At 53.4% G+C, this 25018-nt stretch overlaps 1 protein-coding gene across 1 annotated transcript in view; it reads left to right on the top strand.

The window, feature by feature from the left end:
• The window catches only part of PTPRF (protein tyrosine phosphatase receptor type F), a 397824-nt gene that overhangs the window by 327521 nt on the left and 45285 nt on the right, over nt 1-25018 (top strand). Inside the window, exons 12-15 of the mRNA XM_026651946.2 lie at nt 12094-12191; nt 19782-20035; nt 20772-20862; nt 23468-23680. Coding sequence (XP_026507731.1) covers nt 12094-12191; nt 19782-20035; nt 20772-20862; nt 23468-23680 — 656 coding nt within the window. The remainder of the gene's footprint in view (nt 1-12093; nt 12192-19781; nt 20036-20771; nt 20863-23467; nt 23681-25018) is intronic.

Raw genomic sequence — 25018 nt, 5'->3', positions numbered from 1 at the left:
GACTCTGAATTGGTCACTGTTTGAAGCTGAGAAACACAGAGGGAGTAGCTGGAGACGAAAGGCAGAATAAAGGGGAATGGAGATGTTAGTTATTCAGATAATAGGGAGCCACAGTGATCCAGAACCATTGAAGCTGTGCGGGAAGCCAGCAGTGAGGCAGCAATCCTGGTGCTGGAGAGTATTTCTTTTCCTTTGCCAGCCGCCTTCCTAGGCACTGCAATTGGCTGTTCGAAAGGTCCTGTGGTGGAGTCGAGGCCTCTCTTCTGCCATGGCTGTGCTGTGACTGATTTTCCCATCAAAGTTCTTTATATTTCAGTAAATGTTTAGTCAGTGCCCTCACCTCCGACTGACAGACAGCAGGGCAGATCAGCATCTGGCCTTGGGGAAGACCTCGCAGACAGCGACAGGTGCTGCGGTATCGCAGACTTTGGCCTGAGCACAACCGCGTGGCTGGGCTGCATCTCCCATATGGGCTCTGCTGGTGGTGCAGGAGAGAAACCACGGCTGGATGCTGGCAGGGTTCTACTTTGCCTGGGGCTGCTCTCATCCGCCGCTCTGGTCTTGCGAGTGGAGGCTCCCCGTCTCTGGGCTGGCTTTCGGAGACCCCACGAGAGCAAGTGACTGGAAGCAGAACAGTTTCTTTCACTTGTGCTGGGTCTGTGGCTCCTGAGTCTTCGTGGGCTCCACACACAGAGTCTGAGAGAGTCTGATCCTTCCCCCATGGAGTTCAGAGTCCTTTGGCTGCTGGAGATCACCGACTCTAGCTTCCAAAGCAAGTGGGGAGCCCCACCCACATTCATGGGGTACCCTGCCCCCAGGCAGCAGACCTTCCACTCCCTATGTGCTCTGTGAGCAGTAATCCCGTTCTTCCTTTCCTCCTGGGCAATCCTGGGCTCGTGGGCCTCTCCAGGAGAGAGGAGCAGGATCCAGGACCCCAGGAACCGACCCGTTATGCTGCAGATCCACATAGTGAGCCAAGGTGGGACCAAGCAGATCATCCCCAGAAGGCGACAGGACATCGGCTTGCTGTTTTGTCCTCGGCCCCCGTCTATGGGCTCAGATTCAGCACGGAGAGAGGGAGCAGCTCGCCCAGCCGTGGAGATGGGCCGTCTCTGTCACTGGGGCGCTTCCAACGTCTCTGGCCCTCCGCTCTCAATGAGCCCTCGCCAGACATGCTTCCCATGTGCTGACCCTCTGCTAATCGAGGAGGGCTTTCCCAGAGAGCTTCCAGCTCTGGGAACCAGCTGGCCACGCTGGGAGTGAAGAGAACTGGCTGCTGCTTCGACTGCTCCGTTCTGTGCTTCAGCCATGGAGCACGTACAGTCCCAAGGGAGATCTTCATGGTGAGGCTGAGGGGGGGTGTCAGCCATGCTCTGTCCATCTGTCCGGCATTCACAGACCATCTCAGGGCATGTCCTGCCAAGCTTCTCGAAAACAGCAGAGGAGTGAAAACAAGTTCTCTCTGAGTAGCGTGCCTGGGAAATTAGCGAGCCCCATTTCCCTGCGCCCACCCCACACAAGCATCAACAAGAAGGCTTGTACTGAGCCCCCTGCTCTGCCCGTAGGGTGATTTACAGAGACTCCCTTCCCCTGTGGTTAGTTGCCTGGCTTGGGAGGAAGACTCAGTGCCCTGCTTTCATGAATGGGGCAAAAGCGAAAAGCATCTGCCAAGAGGAACTCTGGAGCAGGAGGTAATGTGACAGGCTAGACCACGGGGGCCTCTCTCCAGCCCGAGTTCTGAGCAAGCACTGCACGTAAGGGAGATCTCGCTGTCACCACTGCATTCAGTGGACAAAGAGGGTCAGAAATCTGCCTTGCACAGGCGAGCTAGTTGAGAAGGGCCCCAAGTCTGTGCTTTCGCCAGAGCCGTGGTCAGGGGAGGCAACTGTTTCCTTGGAGAGGGACATAACTGCGACGCGCGGTGCTGAAGTGCAAAATGAAATGTCGTAAATGCATTGCAGCGGCCATAAATACAGGCTGTTAGCTTTAGCACTTCCCTGTGCCATCTTGCCTCCTGCATGCAGCACCATCTGAATCCCGTTTATCAAGGTTTCTGCGTTCTCAAGATCCATTTGTCTTACGCAGCACCCTTAAACACTTACCAGGTAATTGAGCTGGTTTAGGAGGGAAATGTTTTTATCTGCAGGTGATATTTTCGTAATGAAACTGAATTTATAACTGAGTCTGTGCCCAGGCGTGGCGTCTCAAACATGTTCCTACAGGATCTAGCCCCACTCTCATCTGAAAGAAAATTGCAATATGCAGAAGATGTAAATTTAAATGGCTCCATCATGGTAAAAATTCATCCTCAAATCTCCTGACTGCAGCTATTGCATGTACATGGCTGGCTTACTACACTCCCCTCCGTGTGGTGTGAGGAGGTCAGTGGGGGCACCGGCCTTCAGAACCTGCATCTGCTCCATTGCTCAGCACATAGGCATGGGGTTGGCGGCTCGGTGGTGCTGCTGCAGGTGTTCTCGTTCGGAGCCTGGACAAACTCCCAAGTAGTATTTGGGACGGTGCTTTAATCAAGCTTCATAAGCTGCGTGTTCTCCCCTCCTGCCAGAGGCACAGTGCTTGGAGCAGGAGTGGATTCCTGAACGGAAAAGCTGCTGGTCCTTTGAGCCTTTCTCTAGCAAGATTTTAGTCAAGCTGTAGGCCAAGGGAGTGACCTACAAAGTCTGTGCAGCTGAACCCAGAGCACTTCACCCAGCTCAGGATGGTTAGAACAGGTAGAACTGGAGCCAGCGAGGAGGTAATTACTTGGGTTGGACTGAAGACAGAACACTGGAGATAACACCCAGACCTTGTGAAAGAGGATCTTTAATGATGGCATTTGGTCAGGACCTTGGTTTTATATGACATCTCTGGGGATGACCTGACCTCTTCCTTGAAAGAGACTTTTAAGATGGTTTATGGGCACAATTTTAGTTGCAGTATAATGCCATTCTGTAGGTGCAATATAATAGAAATTCAGAGGAGCAGTTTAGCCAATAGCTGGTTCCCACTGAATTCAGAGATTAAAACAGTAAAACGTTGAAGATGTGCCATGCATTTTAATACTCCGAGAGTCTACCAGAGCCCCCGTCATTCAGACACGGCCCAGTCTGTGAGAGCACCTCGGGTACCTTGTGGCTCTGCTAACATTAGCTCTTCTAGGGCATCTGCAGCTCTGCAGGCCCATTGCAAACAGGAACGGGGCTTTGGGGTGTGAACCCTGCCTATCGCTGGGGGCCAGGGGTGAGGCACAGAGCGGTGAAGTGACTTTCCCAGGGCCTCACCATAAATGAGCCTCAGAGCTAAGAACAGAACTCTGATTCCTGACTCTAGTTCCTGTGCGTTAACCACTAGACAATGCTGCTTCTGCGCAGACGCCATAACTCACGTCACTTAATGCACTGCCTTAGCCAAAGGAACCTTGCCATGATCTCTGGCCATTCCCTCTGCGTGCAGCCTACCAGAACCTAGCTGCCGGCATGGACAGTGGTAGCCTAGCCCTGCCTGAGGTTTAATGACCGAGATGCCATTGGATGTCTTGCAAGCTCCAGTCCATTTGTAGCGGTTACCAGAAATCGGCGCTCTCTCCCGAGGATGGCAGATAAGCCTGCCACAGTTGGCGCTGTCTACAGGAAACGTTTCATAGCCTTGCCTGCGGGGAGATCTTCCTGCCAAATGTGCATTTACCACTGGCCGTTCTTTTGTTACACAGTAGGGGGCGATGTTCACATCAGGATTTCTCATCTAAATGTTCAGCAGGTTGGATGCTCTAGTTTCCCAGCTTGCTCAGCCTGTGAATTTGTATGAGCTGGGGGCCCCCTTTGTGCGATGTGTATGTGAGGGGGGGCTTGCAGCTCAGCTTTGCATGAGCCCACCCCAGAGTGCCTCCACAACACAACTACGGCCATTTTGGGTCAGACCAAAGGTCCATCTAGCCCAGTGTCCTGTCTGCCGACAGTGGCCAACGCCAGGTGCCCCAGAGGGAACGAACAGAACAGGGAATCACCAAGTGATCCCTCCCCTGTCGCCCATTCCCAGCTTCTGGCAAACAGAGGCTAGGGACACCATCCCTGCCCATCCTGGCTAATAGCCATTGAGGGACCTATCCTCCATGAATTTATCTAGTTCTTTTTAGAACCCTGTTATAGTCGTGGCCTTCACAACATCCTCTGGCAAAGAGTTCCACAGACTGACTGTGCATTGTGTGAAGAAATACTTCCTCTTGTTTTAAATCTGCTGCCTATTAATTTCATTGGGTGACCCCTAGTTCTTGTGCTATATGGAGGAGTAAATAACACTTCGTTATTCACTTTCTCCACACTAGTCAAGATTTTATAGACCTCTATCATATCCCCCTTAGTCGTCTCTTTTCCAAGCTGAACAGCCCCAGTTTTTTTAATCTCTCCTCATATGGAAGCTGTTCCATACCATTAATCATTTTTGTTGTCCTTCTCTGTACCTTTTCCAATTCCAATATATCTTTTTTGAGATGGGGCGACCAGATCTGTACACAGTATTCAAGATGTGGGCGTACCATGGATTTATATAGAGGCAATAGGATATTTTCTGTCTTATTATCTATCCCTTTCCTAATGATTCCCAACATTCTGTTCATTTTTTTGATTGGCGCTGCACATTGAGCGTGTGTTTACAGAGAACTATCACAATGACTCCAAGATCTCTTTCTTGAGTGGTAACAGCTAATTTATATCCCATCAGTTTGTATGCATAGTTGGGATTATGTTTTCCAATGTGCATTACTTTGCATTTATCAACATTGAATTTCATCAGCCATTTTGTTGTCCAGTCACCCAGTTTTCTGAGATCTCTTTGTAGCTCTTCACAATCTGCTTTGGACTTAACTATCTTGAGTAATTTTGTATCGTCTGCAAGTTTTGCCACCTCCCTGTTCACTCCCTTTTCCAGATCTGCCTTCTTGCAGATGATGTAGTATCAAAAGCCTTTTGAACGTTACATCAGCACTTCCTCTGTTATTTACTGTGGTTTATTTAGCTCTGGTTTCCAGTGAGAGAGAATGGCTGGAAAGTCACCATGCACAACACTCTGGAGCAGAGAGCAAATCTGTGATTGGGTTCTGGGCCAAAAATCTCTCTCAGTTGCTACTGCTCTCAGTTCCCTGGGTGGTGACAATAGGGGAAGCCCTAGTGAAGATAGGTCTCTAGGCAGCCATCATTGTCCAGAGCAGGTCTAGTGATTATAACGTTCAGCCCTTGTCTATATCAGGACTCCCCTGATTGCTAGCACTAGTGGAGCTAGCAGAAAAGGCTCGCTGTAGGCAAGGCAGGAGAGAGGGAGGGGCCCAGAGACCCCCTCTGCAGAGTTAGCACGTGGTCACCTCTCCATCTTCGCGAGAGGGAAGCTGCTTGGCCTTGCTTTGTATGTGTTCTCTCAGCCCTGCTGCACAGGCTGGCTGCATGTAGGGGATTGCACTGTATCCCATGTCTGTCCTTGGATACAGCCTGTGCTGAGTGATCCTCTTGTGTGTAAGTGTTATAACCCATACCCCGTCCTGCTAACCCAGGCTATTGTCATTCTCCCCCCACCCCCACCCCCCGCCTAGAAGTCCTCCCTTAAAATTCTGTCTTCATTTTTCTCTCCTCCTTCCTTTCTCCCCCATCAGTGGAGGGCTGAGGACTCCATCGACCATGTAAGTACCACTCGTGTGTGTTCTCGTTTGGATCAGAGGGGTCTGGCAAATCGATGTATGAATTTTGTAGACATAGTGCTGTCAAAACATCCCTTAATGAGGCTGGAGAGTTGCACTGTGAAGCCTTCCACAAGCAGCAAATCCAGAGAAAATTGGTATTTAGATTGCTGCTAAATGCAGAAAAGCAATTGACATTTTCTATAATCTGTGTTTCCAGCTTGTTGCAATGCAATTTTAGGCAGACTCAAGTGATCGACTCAGGAGGTGCATCTCCTCTCTGCGGTAGTTGGCTCAGCTAGGTGTATGGTAAAATCAGATCTAGAATCGTTAAACCTCATTGATCCCAGTCATGAAAAATAACCTACACGCTCAACCGTGACCTTTGGCTGAAACAGAGACTGTCATAGGAAAACAATCACATGTAAACAGTTACATCCAATTTTTCCCAAGTAATTTTGAAATATAAATTTGGAGGAACAAACTAGAAAATGACCTTTTTAGAGTGAGCAATTCAATTACACACCCCACTGTGGGCTTCCCAGGCCCAGTCCGTTTCTCCCGCTGTTTAAACAGAGGAGTTTTGCTAGGAGTGGTTTTGTGATGACAGCCCTATGTTTCCATTGTGTAATCATCTCTTCCTTGATCCATCCCCATCTTACTTCCCCTCCCCCGCTCCCAGGGGCATGCTCTTGCACGAGAATGTCTCTTTGCATGGGTTTGGAGGAATTCATCCTTGTGGGAGGTTCCGAGTCTGTAGGTTCTTTGTGGGGTGCTCGCCGCGGCTCTGTGGGCACCAGTTTCCTGTGCACTTGCTCACTCACACAGGTGAGGAGTGGAGAGGTGGAATTTCACTCCTGCTCTGATTTTGGTGTCGTTCTTGTTGGTGCTTGTTGATCTGTGTCTCTGGCTTTGCTGGTTCCACAATGACAATCAGGTGGCGTTGGCGGAGTAAGGCTGGGCAGGCCCCTCACGGGTGGGTCTGGTGTTTGGGAGACCGATTAATGGGAGAGCAGCAATGATTCCAGAGCGGACAAACAGAAGAGCCCTGGAAAGTAGACACAAGCCCCAGGAGGCATCGCATCTCCCCACCCCCCAATGCCAGTCCTATCCTGGCCCCCGTTATTCCTTGTGTTTGTTTCCATCCAGTAGTAGTGCATCTCTCGGACCCCGGCCAGTGGCTTTACCGTGGTGCATGGAAGGCCGATGGTTGGGTCTGAACAACTGAGCCTGTGACTGTGGCATGACAGAGAATGGGGTCTGTCCTGCATGGCCCCGCTCAGCTGGGGAGTCAAGTGGGGTTTTGCCTTTCCAGGAACGTCCCTACGTTGTCCAATAGGCAACATGGACGAGAAGTGGGAGAGGGCTGTGGGGGGGTCTGATAGGCTTTGGTGGAGGTAAATCCGTGGCCCCTGTGGAGCGGGGATGCAGAGGGAACGCACCAGAGGTCAGGCTGTGTCCTACAGCGGTCATTAGTGTGCGCTGGGTTCCCCCGCCCGACGTCACTGCTACAGCACTCCCTGTTAGCCAGGACAGCCAGCGGGGAGCTCAGCAGGGAGTTACGGCCTTGCCCCGGCCTAGGCAGCTTTCCCTGCCTTCTGGGGCCTGTGCTTACCAAGGCAGTGGCAGACAAGTCCTAGGGACCGTTTTCCTCAGCCTGTCTGCAGAGTCTGTGAGCTGCTTGGCTGCCAGCCCCAGGGTGGAGCACCATCAGCTGGAAGGTGGGCGTGCTCTGTTCTTTGAGTAAAATGTGCCTGGGGGGCTCATGCCCTCCTGGTGCCCCGGGAAGGGTGGGGCTGGGGGGGGTGCTGCACGGCAGCGAGGCACTCTCAGCAGGAGCTGTGACGCTCTGAGCATGTCCTCCGCTCCAAACCTCAGTTACTTCACTGCTGGCAGGGCCTTCCCTCCACCGCCAGCAGCACCGCGCTTCCGTGGCTGGGCCGCGGGGCCGCTGTTGGACTGAGCTGGAGTGATCCCAAGTTACTGCCCCCTGGCCAAGCCCACCTCGTGTATACATGGACCCTCCCTGGCAATGATGCTGCAGTGGAGTTTCAGCCTGGGGGGGCCAGAGCAGCAAAGCCTGACGAGCCCCTCTCCTGGAACCCAGCGGCTCCCCCACCCTGGGTTGTCTCCCAGGAGTTCCCAGCAGGATTCCAGGCTGCTTCAAATTCCAAAATCAGCCCCAGAGAGGGTTGCACTGATGTATCCTGAGCTGGCCTTCTGCTTTTGTGGGTGGCTTTGATTTGTTGTGATCCTCTCATGCTTGCTGGCAGGGTCCTGGCTGTCCCTGAGGGCTTTGCCTAGAATGCAGCTTCCAACCCAAACTTCCTGGAAACAGCAGCTGTGGAGGCAGGAGTGGGGACAAGGCTCAGAGGAGTTACTTGGAGCGGGGTAGGGGTGGGCCTCCTGCCCTCTCAGCCTCGGTTTCTAGACAAGTTTGCACAGGTCTGGTGACCGCTTTGGATACGGGCACAAAACCCTGAGTGTCGGAGAGGTGGCAAGTGAGATGTGAGAAAGGGAACCACTGGAACGAATGTCGTCATCATTCCGTTAACGCCACATGGGCCCGAGGTTAGAGACCTGCAGGGGGTGTGATGCACGAAACGAAACCAGCCAACGTCAGTGCGTTTCTGGCTGAAACCCTCCTTCCTGCACCCCAAGCAGTAACAATATTTGTTTCTTCTTGCTTATTTTCTGCTCACCTTATGAATGGTCCCGCAGGAAACCATCATCGGAGGCCTTCTACCTGAAACCACCTATTCCGTCACCGTCGCAGCCTACACCACCAAAGGAGATGGTGCACGCAGCAAACCCAAAGTCGTCACTACGACGGGGGCGGGTGAGTGTGGTGCTGCTGGGTGGGCTTATGGAATTCCTTGGGACCTGGCACAGCTGATGCTGCTGAGGACACACGTTTGGAAGGAGTGGGCAGGCTGGGGAATGTCATGGGGATTTGTACTTCTGCAGTGGGGGCAAAGGATGAGAGTGCGATCGGCATCCCTTACGCACAGGCTTTACATGTGGATCAGTTGTGCAGGGTTCACACAGAGCAGGGGTGCAGGTGGGAAATGGACAGTCACTGAGAGGGCAAAAGGGGAGAAAAAGCAGCAGCCCTTTAGAAGAGATCTGTGAAAAAACCTTTCAGCCTTACTGTACCCCTCAGCCCAGGGAGTAGGGAAGGGAAAGCCAGGTCCTAGACACCAGACCTCACCCCACCTCTGAACTGACGTCCCCCTCACGCAGCTTTCTGATGCACGGACATCTGGTTGGGGCGGTTGGAGGAATTAGCCACGGTGGCTGTAGAGCCTCCTGCATCGCGCTGAAGGGTTTTTGAGAGGCCGTTAGAAGTGGATCCAGCCCATTTTTGATGCTGCACCTCTACATGTAAATAGACAAGCCCAGCTCAAACTAACACCTGCTACTGCAGAAGTGCAGCAAAATGCCATATGCAGTCTCTGGATCCTGCTGAACCCAGCCAGAGTTTGTTTCCAAAGTTCTACTGTCTAAACAGACAAGTGTATCTAGTGCTAGTGCCCAGAAGAGCCCGTGCCCTGGTTCAGGGACACCACGAGAACACGTCAGGCACTTGGCTTTTCTCGAGGAACGTGATGGGAGCAGATTTGGGTTGTTCTTGGGAGAGAGGACCAGCTAGCTGGCATTGCCTAGTCATTGATTTTTGGATCACTAGCCCTGTCCTACACGTGGTAGTGCTGCTGATCGGCAGATTCGCCCCAGGCAGGGTGTTTATCACTCATTATAATGGGAATGCATTTTGCATGAACTGGAAATCTGAGTTCCTGGTGCATTAACCTAGGAACAGCTCTCTCTCTCCATGCTGCTCCAGATGGCACCAGGATAACTCCAGAGGTCATTTAAATTGTCAGCATCTCAGCTGCTCTATCCCCCCTGCCTGACCAGGACGTACATTCTGTGGAGTTAACACAGCTATCCTGCAAACAGGAGAAGCTTCCTAACCATCCCAGTGCTACACCCTAAACCGCAGCAGATTGTCCCACCTTGTGAAGCATAGATAACGATATGTTGAATCAGCTTTGAAAAATCATCTGTCCCTAACTCCTGGTGGCTGTTAGTGATTGTGCTGTGAGTTTGAGTAATGGAGAGAGCGACATTAGCAGTGTACACCTCTACCCCGATATAACGCTATCCTCGGGTGCCAAAAAATCTTACCGCATTATAGGTGAAACTGCGTTATATTGAACTTGCTTTGATCCACTGGAGTGCGCAGCCCCGCCCCTCCGGAGCGCTGCTTTACCGCGTTATATCCGAATTCGTGTTATATCGGGGTAGAAGTGTATATTGAATTATATGTGCTTAAATAGTAACAGAGTCCCCTCCTACAGATTTGTCCAGCTCCTAGGGACCTCAGAAGGGAACAGTGTTGTGGGCCTCTGAGGGCAGAATTGGGCCAGAACACCATCAAATACAGTGTCTGGTTTATTACCACCAGGACATTATCCCACTGATTAGGAATGTTTTCCGTATCAGTTGGATTGTATACCAATCTGATCGGCTTCGGAATGGTGACGCCCTTTGTGTACGTGGTGGGGAATCCAGGTATTAAATCCTCGATTCCAAACTAACGGTTCTTAACCTGTGAAGGCAGCAGCCCTTCACTTGTGCAGCATGAGCAGAATTTCAGTGGCTTGACTGTTGCTGCTCCCCAGTCACATCGACATTCCCGTCATGAATTGGTTCATCAGCTAAACCAAAATATATTCTGATTGCTAACAGCCCACCCCGCGCCACTTACTGCCTCTGCAGATGGTAAAATTACAAGGTTGGGGATGACATTTTTCTGCATTCAGATAGATCAGGATGCTGGGTATGGGGTTTTGTGCATCTGTTGCATCACAGTACATCAGGGTCCAGGTTTTCCTGGTGCTATGGCACTTGTCTGCAGAGAGCTACCGTTTGGAGAGGTCCACGGAAAAACGTGGCTGAATCCAGAATGATCTGAGAGACAAATACGGGGTTTTGAGGTTCAATTAAGCCATTGTACATCAGGGTCTGGATTTTTCTGTTGTAATGTCAGCTGCTGATTCATTGCCCATTTAGACAGTAACGTTTGGGAAATCTGAACCCAGAATTTGCTGGATCCAGCTTTCATCAGCACCTGGATTTGGGTCCATCTGTGTCTATGCATCTAGGCTTGTATGCTGCACTTGCCACTATGTTACCTGAGCATAAAGTTACACCAATCCTGGACTCAGTAGACCTGAGTTTCTCTCCTCTTGCTCTTTCTGGCAGCAGGATGGGTTTGTGGGTGGTCACGACGTCTTTATGTTCCAGTCCCAGGCAAGCCCTCCATGCTGATTAGCACAACAGCCATGAACACCGCTCTCATCCAGTGGCACCCCCCCAAGGAGATGGTCGGGGAGCTGCTGGGGTACCGGCTGCAGTACAAACGCACCGACGAGGAGAAGATGAACATCATGGACTTTGAGAAAAACGTCCATCACTACACTGTGACCAGCCTGCACAAAGGTGCCACCTACATCTTCAAGCTGTCTGCCAAGAACAGAGCCGGTCCAGGGGAGGAGTTCGAGAAGGAGATCACCACGACCGAAGACGTGCCCAGCGGCTTCCCGCAGAACCTGCGTGTGGTGGGGCTCACCACCTCCACCACAGAGGTGGCCTGGGACCCCCCAGTGCTGGCGGAGCAAAATGGGAGAATTACCAACTACACAGTTATGTACAGAGATATCAACAGCCAACAGGAGCTGACCAACGTCACCAAGGAGACGAGCATCATGCTGACCAACCTCAGACCTGACACCACCTATGACATCAAAGTGAGGGCCTGCACCAGCAAGGGGGTGGGGCCGCTCAGCCCCAGCATCCAGTCCCGGACCATGCCTGTTGAGCAAGGTAACACGCCTCACAGTGCGGCCTCCTCTCCAGACGGTGACCCTCCCTTTGGTGTGGCGGGCTGGATTCCCTGGGCTCTGGCTAACGAGGCCGTACGTTGTCTGGTTTCCTCTAGTAAAGCTGGCTCGGCACAGGGAGCCTCGCTGAAGGCTTCCCTCACGTTGCCTGTTACTAGGAGGAGGATTTTTTGGTGGGAGCATAATTGCCTTTGTCACTTCACAGGCACACCCCGGTTATCTGTACAGGAAAGGGTCTCTGCTGGCTCAGGTGCAGACCTGAGAGCTGCTGGCTTTTGATCCTGACAAAGGGCCAGGAGAGTCCTCAGGGGGAGGGGAAGCTACAGTTCAGTCTAGACCTGCCGGTCTCTGCCGTTCAAGAACGGAGTCACAATCGGAAACTCGGCTGGGCCTGAGAGACTTGGGGAAAGGTTGCTGCTCTCCCCTGCTTGTCTCCTTTCCTGCTGCAGCTGAATTCAGTAACCCGTGCTGCTGAGCCGCTGCTGGGCCAGGCTGGCAGCTCACAGGCGTTGTTTTTAATTTCAGTGTTTGCTAAGAACTTTCGGGTCAGCGCCGTGATGAAAACGTCCGTGTTGCTGAGCTGGGAAGTGCCTGACTCCTACAAGTCTGCGGTGCCTTTCAAGGTAAGGACCAACTGCACGGGATGCCAGGGTGCCCCCAGGGGAGGTGAGCAGCATCTCTACCGAGCGCCAGGCTCTCAGGCAGACGATTGGCTGAGCAAGGTCCCATTGCTTGTCAGCTCGGGGATGGTTCTGCGGAGGCCTCCGAGCACAGCAATAAGGATCTGCTGATGCTATAGAAAGCAAAGCTACTAACCCGGAGGTGCTGCTGCTTTCTCACCCTCCTTCCCAGCATCCTGGTCTCTGGCAGGGCTGCAAGCCAGAGCCGTGCCAGTGAAGGGGGTCAGCAGTGTCGAGTCCGACAACGAAAATGATTGCTCTGAGGCCAGCAGGAAAAGCCAAATGGGACACGCCTGTGTCGTGTGCTAAGCCAGGATGGCGTGTGCCACGTTAGGTCGTGGTCATTAGACTGTGCGCAAGTGCTGAGAGGTTCCTCCTAGATGGGTCACTAGGTGGCCCTAGAGGGTTGCTAGCAGGCCAGGCCCAGGCTGCAGACACTGAGCGAGCTCACCATCCAGCTATAGACCTGAGCAGAGGAACATTGACGCCAGGTGCTAAGCCTCCACCCTTCCCTGGCCTGGGTCCACTGGTTCCTTTCCACTGTATATTCTCCAAAGCATCCCCCTGCTCTGCTCTTACCACCTGGGTAAGAGGGAGACTTGTGCAGTCCTCCCAAGGCTGTTATTAATACCTCTCCCCTGATCAGATAGTCTGCCAGTTCCAGTGCCTAGGGGTCTGGAGTCTGGCTGGACGAGGTCCCACTTCCAGCCGGCCAGGACAGCTCCCTGGCAATGCCTGCGCGAGGCGCTCCTGTTCTCGGGCTCCTAGCAGGCTCTGCATTTGTTTGTAAGCCAGGCTGGCCTCGCGGCACAGCAGAGCTGGTGATGCCTTACAGCTCTGTGCCCTCAGAGAGGGGGAGGAGGAGATGCTCCCCGGACATAAGGGGAAATCCCAAGGCCGTGTAGAGCGTCCACGAGAGAGCTGGAAATGTCATCTAATCACAGGAAGCGAACAAGGCAGAACAGCCTGAAAACCAGGCAGCGACTCGACCTTAGCGTGACTCCCTTTGCCCCGGCCCAGCTAACCAGATGGCCTGTTTGCCACAGAGCGATCAGAGCAGCGGCACAGTCCCGAGCCGTGGTTCCAGGAAACTGTTTCCATTATAGCAGTCCATGGTCCTCTCTCTGACGGCTGCCTGGGCAGACCCTGCTCAAATGGCTGCTGCTCTCACTTGTCCGGCACAACGCTGGGTGTTTATCAGCCTCCAGGCCCAGAATGGCTTATTCACATGGGCCCAAGCCTGGCCGCGTCCCTTCAGCAGCCGCAGCCTGGATTGCGGGTGTGGGGAGCAGCCGAGGCACGCAGGGTGGGGGATTTCTGCAGAGGTGTCCGGGCTGGGGAGAGAGACTCTTGTAGACAGAAGCACTGTATCTCTGCTCGGAGGGTTTGCTGTGCCGAAGGCGCGGACGGGTGTGCAGGCTGACTCACCGAACCCGTACAGAGGTGATCACTAACCCTTCCAGGCATTGCACCACCTTGAATTCGGAAACATGGTGCAATGAAACCTGAGTTCTCTGTGCCCCCCCATCGCTGTAGTGTGGGAGCAGCTCACAAGCACTGATGAATTTACACACACACACACACACACACACACCGAGAGGGCAGGAAAACATTACCCCCATTTCACAGATGGGCACCAGGGCCAGAGATCCCATGGGAGCTTGTAGTAGAGCCAGAGACAAAACCCTGGTGTCTCGAGTCCGAGTCCACAGCTGCCTTTCTCTGCAGCCGGAACATCTCACTGCCTAGCAGTGCAATCAAGGTCAGCGGGTTCCTGTGGTGAGGGTGAACATGTCTCCCAGGGGAGTTGTGCCGCTCACCTGCGAGTGGGAAGGGGGGTGCGGGGCAGGGTGCATTGCCCCGTCCATGCTGCATGTGTAGGAAACGCATGGAATGGATGAGCTGAACACAAGGGGATATGATCACACCACGGGGCAGTCTCTCCATGGCAAGTGGGAGAAGCGTCTGGAATGGCTGCCTGTGTTTGTGTCTCTCTCCCCTGCTTGCTCATCCTGCCTCTCGATTATAACGCTCAATCGGAATCACTTTGAACTTGCCGAGTTTAGCTGGAAAGAGACAGGGAATCAGAGAGGGCACGGCTCAGCTTCCCAGGGGCCGGCCACGTTTGGACAGGCAAGAGTCTCATTGGGACAGCGGGAACAGCCCAGCTCCCGGTTTGTGCAGGGCATTGAATGGCCAGTTTGGTTTCCCTTCCTAGTGCGCTGGAGGGGATGCTACAACCTGTGGGGTGGGTAGAGCAAGTCCGGCGCCAGAAGGAATAGTGCTGATGCCTTGTCTCTGCCTTGTCGCCAAGACTGCGGACATGAGCAGTGATTCATTCAGTGTCTGCCCCTGCTGCGACACAGGAGCAGATGGTGTTAGTTACCTGTCAGCTGAGAGCAGCCATGCAAACAGGGTTGTTAAAGATATTTCTCCAATAGTATCTTTCTTCTGTTAATACTCCCAGAAATGCAGGTGCATATGAGCCTGGAGGAACAGCCCCTGGGCTTTGCCCTGATAGAAGTCTCAACCTTCGGGAGTGTGTTTTACAAACAAGGTTCACCTCTTTACTCTCTGCTTAATGCAGGCACATGAGATGCAGAGGACAGAGCCTAATAACCGTAGCAGATAAATCTCCATGGGAACAATTAGTATTATCTGCACTTGATAAACAGTCTCACACTAAATCTACATCCCAACGGGTGTCACATTCCATGTTAACGGATTTAATTAAAGGCGATTTTGTTCTGATTGTGAGTACTGGCAGAACCTTGTGTTGTTTTTATGGGGGGATGAATTGGAGACCTCTGGAATTTTCACTCCTATCAAATCAGTAAAGCAGGTGTCAGTTCTCTTCAGGGAACTTCACAGCTTCATCTGGGCCCAGGATAAACTCCCTGCAAAGTGCTGCCTGGCTTTGGTGGGGTATTTTACATTCCAGCCCTCCTGGCCATAAGCCTCGGACATTGTTCCTAGATTCCAGGGACTTTCCTCCTTGCATATTTTCCAAGTAAAGGTGAAATTTGACAATTGCTGGATTCTCACCATTTTGAGCTAGGAGTTGGTTTGGCCAGTTCCGGTGCTTTCACGTAAAGTGTAAGGCCAGCCTTGGTGGTTGTTTTTTCATTTCCTTGACACACCTCCCTGGCCTTGCCCAGGACAGAGGCTGTGTGGGTTGTGGGCAGCATTGTTAGGTATTTTACAGGGGAGAAAAAGATTCTAACTCCCTGCCAAAGTGCAGGATTCATTGTGTCTGCGCCATCCAAGACAGATGCTATCCAGCCTCCATTTGAAGGGTCTTCCACGACCTCCTGAGGCGTCTGTTCCATGGTCCTGCTGGTCTGACAGTCAGGAAGGTTTTCCTGAGATTTAATCTAAAGCTGCTGTGCTTCAGTCTTTGCATGATTCTGTTCGACGTTGGTGAGGCCTCATCTGGAGTCCTGGGTCCAGTTCTGGGCCCCACACGACAAGAAGGATGTGGAAAAATTGGAAAGAGTCCAGCAGAGGGCAACAAAAATGATTAGGGGGCTGGAGCACATGACTTATGAGGAGAGGCTGAGGGAACTGGGATTGTTTAGTCTGCGGAAGAGAAGAATGAGGGGGGATTTGATAGCTGCTTTCAACTACCTGAGGGGGGGTTCCAAAGAGGATGGATCTAGACTGTTCTCAGTGGTACCAGATGACAGAACAAGGAGTAATGGTCTCGAGTTGCAGTGGGGGAGGAAACACTTTATCACTAGGAGGTGAAGCACTGGAATGGGTTCCCTAGGGAGGTGGTGGAATCTCCTTTCTTAGAGGTTTTTAAGGTCAGGCTTGACAAAGTCCTGGCTGGGATGATTTAGTTGGGGATTGGTCCTGCGTTGAGCAGGGGGTTGGACTAGATGCCCTCCTGAGGTCCCTTCCAACCCTGATAGTCTATGATTCTATGATTCAGTTCAGCACATTTTTTAGTGAGCATAGAAACAGCCCCATGAATGGCAGTTAGCCTCAGCTGCGTTATAACCAAGACTCCAGCCTTTAGCGATGACGTTTGGACCCACCGAGCTTTGCAAGCCTGTCTCTGTGAGCTAGAGCAGCACTAACAGGGATTTTATAGCAGGGCAGGCGTGGGTCAGCCCAGTGTTCAGCAGTTTAAAGCCCTTTGGCCACATTTCGCTGCTGACTAAAGTAGGTGTCACTGCGCCGTTCGGCAGCCTCTGGTTGGTATGCTAGCTTCAGCCCCTGGGCTCCCACACAGCAGTGACTTTATCCCTGTGCCCTTACATCATCTACGGTTCATGGAGAGGCGCTAACTAATGGTGCATAGCGTTGGAAAAGGTAATGCAGACTGGCAGGTAGAGGAACACAGAACCGTTGTGGGGAGAGGGGCTGGGAGCTTTGTTTCCTTGTCTTTGGACACACGTGTCTGGGCAAGGCAATGAACGTCCTCTTCGGATGTCAGCAGGAGACCACGCAGTGCAAGTTTGTGGAGCTTTTCAATCAAACCCAGAGCAAGCAAGGAGACTCTGGCTGAAAGCCCCAGATTGTCCATCCAGTCTGCAGCACTCATGGGCCTCCCCGCCCCCGCCCCCAGGGAAACACGGCACGCGGGTTCCTGTTCCTGGAGCTGCCGTGTTTCTGCACCAGCAGAGACGGCGGGTTGCTGACTCAGCAGACCGTGATGTCTTGGTGCCGAAAACTCAGCCAGGTTCACTGTCAGCAAAGCTCGGTGTCAGTGCCCGGCTTGCTGGTTACCAGCACACTATCACACGGACGCCTGTGACAGTGCAGGGGTCAGCTCCGTCAGCATGGTGGTGTCCCATAGGCCAATACAAAGCTGCCCCTCCTGTTATACAGCGATACAAACCAGTTACGTGCTACGCTCCAGATGTTACTAGTTACCCTCCTTGTGCCTCACACCTAATAGTTCAGACAAAACGTCCTCATCCATTCTCCTGTCCTCCCCTCCGGATCTTACCCGGGGTCCCGCCCCGCCCTCTGAGGAGAGCATGAGGTGGTTACTGGAGAGGTCTGCGTCTTCTGTCAGGAATGCGTTTGCTTGGTCGGCTGATTCCTAGTGTTACTGTTCTAACAAGGCCCACTTTGGTTCACAGCCGACCTTGCCTCATGCTTTTAACCATGCCTAGGGCTCCAGCAAGGCCTACAGCCTTCGCACATGTGCATTGTATAGACCACATGCCTTCCTACAGCACATGTGGAAGCCCTTTGGAATCACTTAGTTGTGGGAGACTGTGTGATGGGAGATCCCACCTGCTGCTAGTCTGGGATCGGGAGCGGGGTTTGTGTGACCTGAGTGTTTCAGCTTTGTTCGTGTTTGAGTCTGAGCAGATTTCCTGAGCTGAGGCAGGGAGTCAGGTAGGAATCTGCCTGCAGATAGGTAGCCCAGCCCTGTTCTTGTCTGGAATACGCTGCCCACTGCTGCAGTATTGTGTTAGTGCTGGAAGGAGTTGATGCAAGGATAGACTGCAGAGCTCTAAAGTAACCAGCTGTTTCTTCTGGCTTGGCTGAGTCTGGTGTGACTGAGCAGGAGGAAACCTGCCAACTAACGTCTGACATTCCAGAGGCTTTAAGAGGCATTTCTGGGTCTGGATGCTTTGCCCCCACTCTAGTGCCTGTCTGACGTGTCTCTCTGCAGAGAAGGGATTAAAGCCTCGGAAGAAATAGTCTCACGGGAGTCACAGCAGAGAACACGCCCTCCGCATCGACTCCACACTGGGGAGCCAGCAGGGGTCTCATCACTGCAGGCATCCTTGTTATTTTAGCAGTGGGGCCCATCCCGAAAGACCGGCGCATGTCAATGAGAACGTGGGGCGTGTCTGTCCCTCCCTTCATGCTCTGTTCCGGCCAACCACGTCCTCCGGGCTGGCGGAGAAAAGAGTCTGTATGTGAATGGACCAACCTCAGCAGAGTGCAGTGGCCAAAGCCTTCTGGGCGTGGCTACTTAGGTCACCCAAAGCAGCACTGTGCACCTCACTCTGCGTTTGCTCCCTGTGCCTGGCTGCCCCAGGGGTTCTGCAGGGCCTGCTGCTCCCCTTCTCGCTAGCTGCCCTGTGGAGTTAATGAGGGGCGCCTGCCCCAGTGAGACAGCAGCTGCTTCAGGGCTCTGCTGGCAGAAGTGTCCCACCTCGCTCTGGTGCTGCTTCACCCGCTCAGCTGCACCCAGAGGGAGAAAGGTCGCTGGCTCCCTTCTCTGGAGAGCCCAAAGGCAGAGCATGTTTGTGGGCGTGAGGCAGCCGTCTCCACCTGGGTGCTCTAGGCTCACCCCTCCCTGGTTCATGACAGCAGCTCTCAGCATATGGTCTCTTCAGAGCACTTTCTACACATTAATCGATCTTGCAGCCTCCATTAGATTCAGGAACCCCCCGTCGAGTGCTGGGGATTGCCTAGCAGAGAGGAGCCAGCGTCTCCGCTGCAGCCGAAGGCAGCCGAAGGCCCTCCAGTCCTCTCACCAGCACCGCGGGTGTCTGTGGGGATCGCTTGTGTTTCTGACTCTGCCACGCGTCTCCGTTAAAGCTGGGATGGGGCGGGGTCCCCTTGCTGCTGGCTCTCCCACTGAGAGGTTGAACCAGGGCTCAGATCCAGATTTTCGGCCTGAAACCAATGAAGCCCAGCAGGTGCCACTCTGCTCATGCAAAGCAGCCGCTGCAGCCGGAGCAAATTCATCCTGAGCACATGGGGCAGCAGCAACCACCAGAGCGTGCCCACGGCCCCACGCGTCCAGGAGAGCCGCTCTCGGTCAGCCAGCAAGGGTGGCTTGAGCAGGCAGCCCCAGGGGCGTCGTGTCTTGTTTCCTCGTGATATCACGTGGCAGTGCCCTGCTCCATGCCAACAAGAGAGTGCGCTCCCCATTCTCTCCAGCAGTGATGCCGGTTACGGTTCTTTGGAAGCCCACCCCAGGCAGAGGTAAGGTTTGAGCCCCAAGCTCTGTGCTCGGTTTGCAGCGCACCAGCAGCTGTTGTGCTGGTGCCCTGGTGTCACACCAGTGAGGTCGTGTTTTTGGGTGTGGGTGTGTGAGATGCATTACTGATTGGTCAGAGGCATAATTCTAGGAAACAAATGATCCCCGTAGTTCCCTTCCTGGGAAGGGGCAGTTCTGTGTTCTCCCTTTGAGCGTGTGTTTACTGTTAGATTAGGGTTGAAACCACTTTAGAACCAATGGGGTTTTATGCCCAAAGTCCAGTGTATGTCATGCCACCACAAGGAAACAAAGACCCATTAATATGAACCCATCTGTCCTGTCCTCCTACCTATGCACCGAAGAGATGCTCTGGTGGGGCATCGCCGGGGATGCGTCTGGTGGAGTCTTTGCAGTTTAGGATTCTAACCACCCAGCCGGTGTTGGCGATTCCGCACTGTGGCCGTAAGGAGCAGTGCGTGCTGCTCCGCTGGCTGCTCCGGGTTACTGTGTGGCTCTTTGTTCTCGTTATGTGCATTCCATAATCTGGCTCTGGGCCCTCCCGCAGGTGATCAGCTCTAATGCTGCCTTCTATTCTGAGCATGCCCTGCCGCATGATGTGTCCTTTCCCGTTTCAGATCCTGTACAACAGCCAGAGTGTGGAGGTGGACGGCCATTCGATGAAGAAGCTCATAAGCGACCTTCAGCCGGATACAGAGTATTCCTTTGTGCTAATGAACCGCGGCAGCAGCGCTGGTGGGCTCCAGCACCGGGTATCTATCCACACGGCTCCTGATGTCTTGCAGAGCAAACCCATCTCCACAAACAAATACATGCAGGAAGGAAAGTTCACCCTCACCCTTCCCAAAGTCCAGATCTCAGCGCCAGTTAGGTAGGTGCGCCCTGCTAATGGACCAGAGGGCATGGGGAGGTAGGAGGCTGGATTGTTCTCTTTATGGACCCACTGAGTCTAACCCATTGATTCAGTGACATTGTGGGATGAATGCCAGAGCAGCCCGCAGATGCTGGAGCCAGGTTTTCCCTTCACCACATGACAGCGCATTGCTGGCATGTTCTGAGCTGATGCTTTTGTGAGACAGGGTAACAGCTCCCCGTCACTTCTCGGGGTGGAACTGAGACCCTCCCGGTAAAGCCAGCTGAGAATCCGGAGGTGCTTTCTCTGTCACTGCACAGCAGCTTTTGAATAAGTAATGTCTTTAAAGCCTCAAGGAGATTAAAACAAGCCAGTTCATAGAAGTCTCATTTGTAACTGTGCTATCCTCGTGCTGAAACCCGATTCCCCCAGGGATCCTGCTACAGCCAGTTTATATAAATGTCCTTACCCCAGCTCCTGCTACCATCCTCTAGTCTAGCGCGTGGTCTGTGTATCTTCATTAACCTAATGATCGCTAGCAGGGAGCGTTCTGTTCCTCAGCACAGCAGGAAAACTGGCCTCTGACTCAGTGAAGCTTTTTGCCCATTACAGAAGGGGAGAAAGAGGAGATTTGGGGAAGGGGTTTTGATGGGAGGCATCTTGAACTTGTTTCTATTCAATCACCTGCTAAAGAAATGTCCTAATATCTCCTGCTAGCACTAGCCACCTCCCCTGACCCTTCTTTCCTCCCCAGGTGGTACTATATTGTGGTTGTGCCAGTAGATCAAACCACCAGCAGCCGCACGGCCAGGTGGCGGACGCCTGATGAGATGGAGCTGGACCAGGTAGGAGTCAGAGAGACCTGGTTTAAGTGTGATCTTCTAAGGCTTCCTTTTGTGCTTCGCCCACGCTGCCTGGGCCCTGGGAAAGGTGGCTTAGAGCTCCGGCTTGTATGAGGAAAGGGGCACTGCCAGGGGACAGGCTTGCAGAGAAGCCCCCGGAGATCACTTTTTCCCTCCTGCCTGTACAGGATCTGATAACCGCCCTAATGCTTGGCACTTCCACAGCCTGCCCAAGGGTTTGATTCCTTCGCCTTCTAGCTTCTTCCCCGGGAGACTCCCTCAGCCCTTTGCAAACACTGAGTCAGACCCCAGCATTAGGCAGGGCAGTAGTATTGTCCCCATTTTACAGGTGGAGAAGCTGAGAAGCCAAGTAATTTGCCCAGGGTGTCTCAGAATGTCAGATACAGAGCTAAAGCCAGCGCCCAAAACTCTCAATCCCCCATCCGGTGCCCTAGCCCCCTCCACGTTGCACATTCAAAATGCTTTTCATGGTTTAACCATCACAACTCCCTGTGTGTCTTTGGAGCAGGATTTGAATCGTGTGCAGTAAACGAGGAGAAAAAAAAATATTTAACAGCTGCTCGTTGCGTCCGGTGCGCTGAATGAGGCAGGGTCCTGTGGACAACATAGTGTGTGATTGTGTAATTAAAAACTCTCATAATACACAGGCACCAGGGGGCTGGCTGAAAGCTGCCGGGGCAACCTGCATTCTGGCATTTCCTGCATTCAAGTGCTTGACTTCACAACCTTAACGTTCTTTTCGAGTCGTTTTTTGTATGGAATATGCATGTAGGTGACAATAGCATGTAGAGACTCCAGTCAGAAACGGGGCCCCCTTGTGCTGTGCGTGGGGCAAGTCCAGTCCTGTTCTCTGCCCCAGAGCGTTTAAATGTCATTTCAGACAAGATGCAGCAAGTGACTAATGAAGCGAGGGTCACCCCTTGGGTCTGTAGTTTTGTTTTAGGAGGTGTTAGTGTACATGTTAGCTCACAGAGCCGTGCGCTCTAGCTGCAGCCCAGAGTTAGACACAGGCGCGTATGTATCATCCGCACTAGGACTTACAGAGCTAAGCCCTCCGAAGAGGAGGCTGGAGGCAGCGCAGCACGGGGGCTCGTGGTGACAGTAACGGTGGTTCTGAAGCACGCAGAGGTTTGGTTTTGTAAGGAGACACTAGAAGGGGCTTTCACTGGTGCCAGTCCCTTGTGCACGAGCCCAAGTCTGCACTGCCGCATTGTGACCCGGCAGCAAGGTCCTGTGGTGGTGCCAAACGAGCACAGACTAGGAGCTGCCTGTCGTCACCCTGGGCTAAAAAGGACCGAAGGGTGACAATGGGCAGCAAATGTGTGTGGTGCAGGTGGAACTGAGATGTGCTGGCTGTAATTCCCAGCTCTCATTCGACCCTGCCTTGTACCGACGTGCAAACCTCACAGTCCGTTGGTGTTCTCCTGCCTTTCCTCCCCACGGTTCCCAGGATATTAGTCTGTAAACGTGAGGCTTCTCCTTTGCCTGGTTCCTTCCGTGAGGTTACAGACGCTGGCCTCCCTGGTTCACCTCAACAGGGGCTCGGCTGCCAGGGGAGGGGGCTGGGGCTGGGGCTGGGGCACTTTGACGGCCTCTGTGTAAATACCCGTGTTCCCAGCCCCACGTCACTCTAGGGCCCTGTCTGCTGACAATGCGGCACGTTGGGCTGTGAAATGTATTTCATGCCTCCTCCTCCATTTGAAATTAGAATTTCTGTTTGGTGCCTGGCACTGATTTTTATTCACTAGAAAAACGTCTTCAGACACCGGCGAGTCGTTTTTAGCAGCGTAATTGAATGTTGGGGTGTTTATGCCTTTTTCGGGAATTTGTGGCCGACTATGAAATGTGCCATTTTTGCTCTGAGCGTCCCATGCAATCTGCTGTGGCTCTGTGTGATCTACACGCAGCCCTGCCGGCAGCCCGGCAGCAGGGGAACTAGCAGAGCTCAGACAGGGAGAGACGCACAAATGTCACTTTTTCTCGACAGCAGCCGCGACTGCCGTTCACGCCTGGTGTCTGTGGAGAGCCAAGCGGCTCTCCATGCCAACGGTCACCGAACGTGGCCTGCTTCCCTTGCACCCAGCTGGAATCCATTAACCCAGGGCTCTTGGGGTCCAAGCAATGCCCCTCCCGTGAAATAACAGCGTGAGCGTCACGGCGGCCGAGTCCCAAGGCCCAGACCTCTCTCTCTCTGACGCCAGCCTGGGTGCGAAGGCGCTTGCAGCAAATCCCACGGTGATGGGGGCCCTAGCAATGCCTTCAACAGCTGGAGGTTCAGTCACCCCCCCAGTTGCTTTGCTGCATGTTAACTGTAACTCAGCCAGGAGCCTTTCCTCCCCTGCCCCAGCCCAGCCTCGGCCTTCGTCATGGACATGAGCAGGAGGTGGCCAATCCAGCCCTCTGACTTGAGGCGTGAGGGGGGCTGCCAGGGGGTCAATGAAATAAGGAGGGAGGAAAGTTCTGAAGCGTCTGTTCCTGGCTGGGCTTGGCCCAATCCACGTGCAGGTCCCCGGCTGTCAGTCAGGGCAGCGTGCACCTCTCGAACGCTGGGGAGAGGGATGTAATGACCCACGTTCTTTGTCCTCAGTTACTGGAGGCCATCAGCCAGGGCAGCCTGGGCAGGCGCCAGCGGCGTCAGGCAGACAGGCTGAAGCCCTATATCGCTGCTCAAGTGGACATGTTGCCAGAGACCTTCACCTTGGGAGACGAGAAGACCTACAAGGGCTTCTACAACAAGCCGCTCTCTGAGGATCTGAGCTATCGCTGCTTTGTGCTGGCGTCGCTGGAGGACGGCGAGACGGTAAGGGCTTCTTGCTAGAAGGGGCATCCCGCTCTCTCCCCCAGGCCAGGGGCGCCCGAGGGGCTCAGTGCAGGGAGCTGGCAGCCTGCTCAGTGGAGTTCCCTGCAAAGTGAGGTGAGCCCGGCACAGTAGCTGGTGTCAGGGAGAGGAGGCGTCCATTGGAACTGACTTGATGAATGGTGTTTTCCGACGGAAAGAGCAGGTATCTTTGACATACCAGATGAGAGCTGAGGGCAGCACTGGGAGTCGAGCTCCACCACTGCAGAACTCTAGACTCCGCTGTGACGGGGCTGGCTCTGAGCCCCGTTTCTGCTCAGAAAAGTGACTGTGGAACAGGCCTGTGCGCTCGCAGGGACCAGGCTCAGAGACAGCCCGCAGGCACCCAGCTGCCTCACCCACCCTTCCTAAACTGCTGCTGTGCTCACCAGACTCTCAGCTGGGCTTCCAGCCTCTAGCTGTGGTGGCAGCGGAGAAACCTCTAAACTGGCCTGCGGAGAGGAGCCCGCCGCCACTGGGTGGGTGGGGGAGAGCTGCTCCGTGCACTCTGGTGCCCTGTAACAATAGGTTAGACATCAGCATTGTCTGAGTACTACCACTTTTTTCTCCAGTCCCCTGGCAGTAACGCTCTAATCCTATCTGCCCTGGGACACATCGGAGCTCCAGGAGTGCTGAGATGCCGCTGGGATCTGCAGAGCAGTTTTGCACTCCACTGTGTGACCCTGTGGATTCTAGAAAAAAGAACAGGAGTACTTGTGGCACCTTCGAGACTAACAAATTTATTTGAGCATAAGCTTTCGTGGGCTACAGCCCACTTCTTCGGATGCATAGAATGGAACATATATTGAGGAGATATATACACACACATACAGAGAGCATGAACAGGTGGGAGTTGTCAGTCAGCCCTGATGCAGGAGGCGGGGCAGAGTCCTACGCACTCTGGACTCTGCCTGGCTGAACAGGGCTCACTCAGAAGAGACATGGAGGGAGCTTGGAGAGTCACTTCCCTGATCAGAATCTCCCTCGAAAGGGGCGTGTAAGGGAGTAAATTCACCTGTTCCCACAGTAGCAGGGTCTTTGCGGGGCGTGAAAGCGTGCGGGTTCCCAGCCCTGGTGCCTCTCCTTGCTAAGGGGAAATAGGGTGACCAGACAGCAATTGTGAAAAATCAGGACAGAGGGTGGGGGGTAATAGGCACCTATTTAAGAAAAAGCCCCAAATATCGGGACTGTCCCTATAAAATCCGGACATCTGGTCACTCTAAGGGGAAATGGCGCATACCTGGATGGCTGAGGAAGGCAGCTGGCCCAGCACGCAGGGGTCTAAGGGAGGGAGAGGATGGC

The sequence above is a fragment of the Terrapene carolina genome, unplaced genomic scaffold, assembly GCF_002925995.2.
Source record: "Terrapene carolina triunguis isolate 2854851 unplaced genomic scaffold, T_m_triunguis-2.0 Scaffold110, whole genome shotgun sequence".
Taxonomy (NCBI): domain Eukaryota; kingdom Metazoa; phylum Chordata; order Testudines; family Emydidae; genus Terrapene; species Terrapene triunguis.
The sequence above is the reverse complement of the archived record's forward strand: the minus strand, read 5'-3'. Positions and strand labels throughout refer to the sequence as shown.